We start from the raw sequence: 7,691 nt of genomic DNA, 5'->3' as shown, positions 1-7,691 counted from the left end.
GCAAACAAGCAGCTCAGGGCCAATGATCAGCATACAGTCTCATTTTGGTTCTTCTGCAAACAGTTTGTAGAAAGACGGCATTTCAAATAAACTATGTCAATTTTTCAAAGCTGCAATGCATTCCTAGTACAAACTACTTAGTAGGGAGTTCAGACAAAAATTAAGACAACTTGAGAGCAACTTGGAAGAATCACCCAAAAAACCACTCACTTGTTAGGACTGTTCCTGGAAAAGATCTCCTTGGTACAACCACATGCAAAAAGATTACATTTTAATAGTTAGAGAAACACACATTCAGAAAAGTTCAAAATAGCTGATTCTTTCCAAAGACGGTCATACCGTGCTTTTGTTTTTAGAGTACCACTTAGTGTTCAGCCTCAGAGCTTATGTTACTAAAGGGTACAGACACCAAGGTTCCAAAGTGCACTTAAGGCTGTTTACTCCGTATCTTCTGGTTAAGAACCCAAGAGGTTTAGGGTTTGTTTTTGCTTTTCTTTTTTTCACATGTTAAAAATAGAAAAAACAAATGCAATATGACAGAAGTCCAATGCTGCTGATAACTGGAGAGACACAAGCCTCACGCACCTCTTCATTGTTTTGCCTTTTCTACTTCAAAACTTGCTAGAGCAAAGACTTTGTCTCCTGATCCTATGAAAAGAAAAAACATTTTCAGTAAGTATTAGTAGCAATTGTGAATTTCCTTATATACAATTTAAATCAAGTAAAACATCTGAGATCAAAAGAAATCAAACCTACGTTTTGAAACTAGAACACTTGACCTAATTTAAAAAAAAAAAAAAAAAAGAGACATACTGGCTTGACAGGTCTGAAACCAGCCACGCTGTGTTGAGCCTGGCTGAGATGGAGTTAACCTTCACCATAGCAGCTCGCCTAGTGCCCTGCTTTGTATTTGTAACCAGAATGGTGTTGATAACACACCAGTATTTTGGCTACCACTGAGTGGCACTGGCACAGTATCAAGGCTGTCTGGCCCCCAAAGGCCAGTCGGCTTAGGGTGGGCAAGAGGTTGGGAGGGGACACAGCCAGGAGAGCTGACCCCAATTGACCAGAGGGATACTTCACACCATATGACACCACGCTTGACAATAAGAGCTAGAAGAAAGGAGGTGGGCAATGTTTTATTAAGGCATTTGTCTCCCAAATGAACCGCTACACATACTGAGGCCCTACTTCCCAGGAAGTGGCTGGACATCACCTGCTGATGGGAAGTAGAGAATAGACCTTTCTGTTTTCCTTTGCTTGTCTGCACAGCCTTTGCTTTTCTTTATTAAACTGCTTTTATCCGACCCACAAGGTTTTCATTTTATATTCTCCCCCTGTTCTGCTGAGGAGGGGGAATGAGAGAGCAGCTTGGTGGGCACCGGGTGACAGCCAAGGTCAACCCACCACACACACAGAGAGCTTCTAACAAAGTACCCTTTGGAACAAAAGGTTCTCACCTTGCTTACACTCTCAGGAAGAGGGGTACTGAAAGGTAGGTCACAGAGACAGTTTATTTGTACCCTGACCTAGTCTGGCACGTTCCTGCCACTCATAGTTCTTCCATCACAGTTCTAACCGTAATGCTAGAATGAACTGTTGGGCTTATTTAATGCATATTATAACTGAACGTTTGGTCTCGTCAATATGATTAGAGTTATGACAAGCATAGCAAGAAGAGCAAGTGCTTTAAAGCTGTATTTTGACAATGTGCCAATAATTTCTGAATTCTCTGCATCAAGCAGAGGAAAAGGCTCTCCTGAACAGAGTCATTAACACAAAAAAGATCTGTGTTTAACTGTAAGAGTGGTATCTCTGCTTGGACAGACCATTCAAGCCTTCAGCATCATCGGCAACACTTGGCATTTTATGGACATTTGGCACTGGATTTATTTGCTGCATTACTTTTTTCTCATGGATAATGTATCGAGTTTCATTGTTAATAAAACAGAAACACATACATAAAAATTTAATGGCATAAATCTTTTATTTGTATTTTCTCTTTCACAGGGCAATCACTATTAATCAGTGTTCAATGAGGCAAAGAAATCAGAAGTTATGAGAATGAAAACTTACCAAGGTCAGTGGAGACTCTCTCAAACTGGCTGAGGGCTGTACCAGCATTCGCCGACAAGAACATCTCCTCATCTGGTGTGAGCTAAATCAAATAGGTCGTAACTGTGAAGCTGGTACCTTAACTGTGCATAATCCCACTACTGTAACTCCCACTGTCTACACAGGCGTACACATGAACTATGACAGGTTACAGCGATTGTCAATTTGCAGGTTCTTTAAGAGGCAGTGTTATCTAACATATTAAAAGCCAAAGTAAAAAATGCAAGCTATTCCCGCTACCACTGATTTTTTTCTCAATGGCACCTGTCAGCCCAGAGGACAGCAAATGCGACACCAGACATGCCTTTACATGCACCACTAAGGTTCAAGATCACCTCCAGTGATAATTGTTGATGAAGAGCTCACACTGTACCTCTATACCAAAAAGTGTCCAAGGGACATCAATTACTTTTTGTCATGTGGTCAATACAGCCATGAGCTCGCTTGGTATCATCTACTCAGGAAAGCAAAAATATACACTCACTACCAGCTTTGACCATGTTAAGAGCCAGTGACCTAGAAATGGTTCTTTTCCTTTAAAATGACATTTGCACATGTATATTTTGCATTTATGTATGGGCTCTGATGCCTTGTGACAGACGCCCATGAAATATTTACAATAATGAAGTAGTAACCTACATTTGGAAGGTTCAGATATTCTACGTTAAAGCTCACTCAGTTAAGTAGCCTCAGATATATAACCTTATCAAAGCAAAGCGTAACTGTGTCAAACTGTCCACAGTGTTTGTGTCAGTTTACTTATTAAAAACATAAAAATCAGGTACAGACATTCAGAATGATGTTGGAATGAAGGAAAAAGTATGTTACCTGCTTTTGCAAGCAAGCATCTAACTACTTAACATTTTGCAGTCTTGTGGAGACAAATACATAATATTTACTATTCAATGTAAAACTACTATCCAAGCAAGTCCTCTGTTAAGTAGGTTACTGATCATTGCAAAAGATAAAGAGGTGATGGCAAAGCGTGGTGAAGTGGCTTATCTGAAATGATCCAAGGAACTCAAGCCAGGAGGATTAGATATCTTCACGCATTCAGTTCACAATCTTAACTAACTTTTTAACCTATTTCCAAAACATTTTTTTCTCTGACAGTCACGCAATAAAAATTTTCTGAGAGGAAGCATTTGCTAATAATACCTACTTGGAATGCAGCTCCTTTAAGTACTGCATTTGATCTTTTCCAAAGAAAGTTTAAGTATAGAGATACACAGCAACCCATTTTCTTCACATACCACCAACAAAAAGAAATAATTTCTCTTCCTCCCTCTAGTGGTAAAAAACAGGGATTGTTCTGCCACTGATGTATTCTTTGGGGAAACAATCAGTTTATCACTCATCTCTCCAATTCATTTATCTTACACCAAGAGGTAGTTATTATCACCAATACAAAAGTAAGTAAAGCTCAGTGTACGTCAGAAGTCTTGGATGGTTCCTGCCAGGTGGTAGTTAGCCACCAGAAGACTTGTTTGTAGCTTTTATAAATACCATTAACTTTTAACAGCTTATGTGACTTGTTCATATGACCCACCAAAGAAAGCATTTTAAAGTAGAAATAGCCTTATGTAAATTCACAATACTAGTGCACTAGTGAGCGCTTCAGAAAGCTAAGCATTAAAATGGAAGGACATTTATGTATTACAAAAGCTTCTTTTTATCATATGCTCATAAACAAAAGTTGCAATTTCTTATTTTAATGATTTCAAATTCCACTTCAATATAAAGATAGACACTTCTATTCACCTATCAAACCACCACCTTACCTTCTCACCAAGCTTTCTGAGGGCAGTCAGGATTTCCACTTTCTGCTGTGTGTACAGGTCTCGTGCCAACTTCCCAACCATTAAGTCTCTGTCCATCTGTATACCAGCGGGAAAAATAACTCAAAATATATAAGCTTGCCATTAGTTTCACTCAACACAACAGCATAAGCAATGCAACAGCCTAAAAATATCATCAGCAAGCACGGTACCCATGAAAGTAAGGGTACCCATAATTTAAGAGACAGCTGTGAAGTTTTTATGGCCATTCTGCAAATGCTCTCTGCACCTAACCTTAGCATTCTTGATTTCTCCGAACTTGAATCTCTTTCAATCAACAACTGCTGTTCATTCAAAATTATGGATTCACATATCACTGATATGTGGAGGAATCACATTTCATTTCACTTTACCGGGATCTCAAGCTCAGTCTAGATCTCTGAAACACCGACTGCAATCTTGAGCCCCTCAATGCAATTACAGACTCATACTCTTCAGATTTTCTATTTGCAGCTATACTCAGTTCATTATCTGTTAATCACATTTTTCCTTTGAAGCAGTAAGATAGAAGATAATTCAAGAAATACACATTGTTGTCCCCATTACCTCAATGAACATTTAAAACTGAACAAATTCTGAAAGAGAACTTCTCTATCTCCTTATGATGCTGCCACTAAGGTTTCTAACACACTTGGTGCTCTTCTTGCAATCATTACATATTTAAATCAGTCTAGCTTAAATAAATAGTTTTTACAGTAAAACAGAAACCTTCACCTCTGCCAACCTTGTCCTCAATTGCCTCGGTTGCTTCTTTGCAAACATTCTAATTACTTCTGGAGTTTTAAATGCTTGGCTGATGGCTGCTTGTATTGCCTACAAGGAAAAGAGCAAGAATAACCAAAACTAATAGCAGTCACAAGCTATAGCTGCATGACAAGATTAACGAAGGCTGGAAAGCATCATTAGTATCCTCTGCATCGTTTGATAAAGAGAGCTTTTCTTTTTTTTGCATAACCATGGAAGAGAAATTAAAAAAATACATGACCTTTATGCAGGGCTTGAAAAAATCCACTGATTAGCGCAACTACACTGAGAAAGAGCTATGAAACTTTTCATTACAGTACAGGTCTTAATTTGTAACCATTTTCAACATCTTCCTGATATTAGCACATTGCAAGTGGATGTGCTATGCTATCTTTAGCAGTTTTAATGCCCACACTGATGATTACAGCTCTTCTAAGAGTAAGCAGAATATGAATGATGAGGCAAATCTCCTACTGTTACTCAAAATTCTCTATGAAGTATAAAAACTATTATGATTAAATCTCACCACAGTTACGTTTGGACAAATCATGATCTCTCTGGAAACAACACCCTAAAATATATGGCTCAAAAGTAACAAGTAATGCTCTAAGTAAACATCTGAAAAGAGAGGAAATAGATCAAAAGTTTAGAAGTCAGCATAAAATAAGTTCAATTCACTAGAAGAACTTGAAGCTACACAGTCACTCCTACAGCCTTTTCATTTGGATTGGTATGAATCTGTGAAATACAAATCAGCAATAAGAGCACGGGAAATGCTCTCATTATGCCTTCTAACAAACAGGCATGAACTTTACTTCTCACAACATATACTGTCCTGGATTGTCTCTCACACCTTCTATATTAATTTGTATTATTTTATGTTATTTTCTAATATTAGGGGCCTAATATATTTAGTCTCTGCAATTTTCCAGGTTTTTTCTACAGTGTTACGGTTATATTTCTTCAACATTTTTTTCCTTTCCAAATGAAGAGACCTAACAAAGTTTTTATATGTATACATACATTAAATAATAAAAACAATAGATACAAAGATTTAGCTTTCACACAAGTATCTAAAAATTATAATGAACTACTTGTACGTATTTTCTGTTTCATTGAATCCAGGCAGAACATGAACTATTTTTAGTAACACATCATCCTTACCAGTTGCATCCCGCTGAGCTCATCTACCAAAGTCATATCTCCAGACATAATCTTCTTCAGCGAGTCATTGATCTCACTCAGTTGTTCTAGAGTTTCTTTTTTGGTCTCTTCATACTCATCTGCATCTAGCTCCTCTCTGAAGAGGATCCAACAAGACACATTAGTTCATAGGACTAAACGTGAGACGCAATGTGGAAGAAAGGACATCAGGGAACATCATGAAGCATGCTTCCTCTGAGAGCAATGAAAATACATCACTTCAGATTATTCTCCTCTAGCCCCCTGAGCTGTTATTTACCCAATGCATATGTAGTTTCGCACTACCTTCTAGCCACCCACGCACTTCTGGTGTTCGTATAAAGTCACTTTTATTAATAAGGCCCTGACAACTATGAGATACTCTGGTGCAGTATTTAAAAGTGTGTTTTGGATCTCAATAAAAATACGCAGTGAGATTGTCTTGCTCAAAGCTATGGTGAATCAAATTATCTGAAAAGCCCATCTCCTCATGCAAAAACCATCAAGTTATTCAGGAATAACTGATCCTGCCATCTAAACCTTGCCCAATTCAAAGAACAGCACTACTAACCCTTAGCAGTTATAACTGTTCTTGAAAAAAAATATGTATTGCTTGGATAGCTAGAATTATAGTCAGAGAAAGCATCTAAATCCACACAGCATGTTTAAGTGCAAGTACCAAAACAGAAAAAAACCTCTTTTCCTTGGTAATTCAGTGTCTATCTCAAATTTTATCAGCCCACAAAAAACTAACGCAAAATCACATGAAACAAATCACATGAAAATGTGGGGTTTTTTAGTTTGTCTAACAACCCCAACATCCCTAATTATAAGACAAAACAAAATAGACACAAAAGCTACTTGCAATTAAAAAAGCCCATATAAAAATTGTTAATTCTGCAAACAGCTATTAAAAGTTAGAAAGTCACTGAAATATAAAGAGAAAAAAGTAATATTTCTGCCCGCATTTTCCTCAAGATGATAAATACAATGATCCTAATAAAAAGGGGGTTTAAAATAATCTTTACTACGTAATAAAAGCATTCTACCTAGTTTAAAAAAAATAAAGCCACAGCAAAACACAAAATAAAACAAAAAAACCCACAAGATTTTTGAAAGGTATCACTTTCTTCTGCCAACCACTTAAGAAAAACATTGCCATACACGAGGAAAGCATCATTTTTGTTACCTGCATTCCTCCAGGTCTTGAAGCTGCTGCATTAATCTATCCAACTGCTCTTCCAAGTTTTGTTTTAGTTTACTGGTTTCTGTTGTTCCTCTTGAAGCCATTTTCTGTTTTCACATGAAAATTTTAAGTTGTCACATGACACTCCTAGGAGAAAGAACATTTTACTGTCATGCATTGACAACTTAAAAATAAGTTAAGTGCTCCAAGTACCAATAAAATTATGCAATATCTTGATGATGGAACAGCTAATCAAAACACCTGGGAGAGCCTTGCAGGGGAAATACAGAAAAGTTAGGCTGGGTCTATAGGATTGCTCTTGTAGCAATAGGCAGTTCGCCAAGGCAGTAACTCAAAGAGCCACAGCACATAAAACCAAAAAAAGCTTGGAACCAAGCAGCAATTACTGAAATACTGAGGTCCTGCTATCTGAAAAAACAGATTCTGCTCTTCCATTGCCCTTTGGGAAACTATTTAACAGACAACAACCCGGATGCGGGTATCTGAAGCATGCAAACACCTTAGAATCAGCAGCTGTACAAAACCAGAGCACTCGGGAGGAAATTCGTGCTCCCTTGGCTACGAGACAGGAGCAGTCAGACAGCCGATCCAAGGCACAGCCACCC

The 7,691-nt window shown here is 37.8% G+C and overlaps 1 protein-coding gene across 1 annotated transcript; it reads right to left on the bottom strand.

The window, feature by feature from the left end:
* Positions 1 to 255: 255 nt before the first annotated feature.
* Positions 256 to 7,218, bottom strand: LZIC (leucine zipper and CTNNBIP1 domain containing). Its single transcript, XM_009889564.1, has 6 exons — positions 7,069 to 7,218; positions 5,862 to 5,997; positions 4,668 to 4,766; positions 3,897 to 3,992; positions 2,077 to 2,158; positions 256 to 648 (listed from the first exon to the last, which is right to left on the bottom strand). The coding sequence occupies exons 1-6, from the start codon at positions 7,167 to 7,169 to the stop codon at positions 590 to 592; spliced, it is 573 nt and encodes a 190-aa protein (XP_009887866.1). The 5' UTR covers positions 7,170 to 7,218; the 3' UTR covers positions 256 to 589.
* Positions 7,219 to 7,691: the final 473 nt, after the last annotated feature.

The sequence above is a fragment of the Charadrius vociferus genome, unplaced genomic scaffold (assembly GCF_000708025.1).
Source record: "Charadrius vociferus isolate BGI_N301 unplaced genomic scaffold, ASM70802v2 scaffold477, whole genome shotgun sequence".
Classification (NCBI taxonomy): Eukaryota; Metazoa; Chordata; class Aves; order Charadriiformes; family Charadriidae; genus Charadrius; species Charadrius vociferus.
This window is presented reverse-complemented; position numbering and strand designations above follow the sequence as displayed.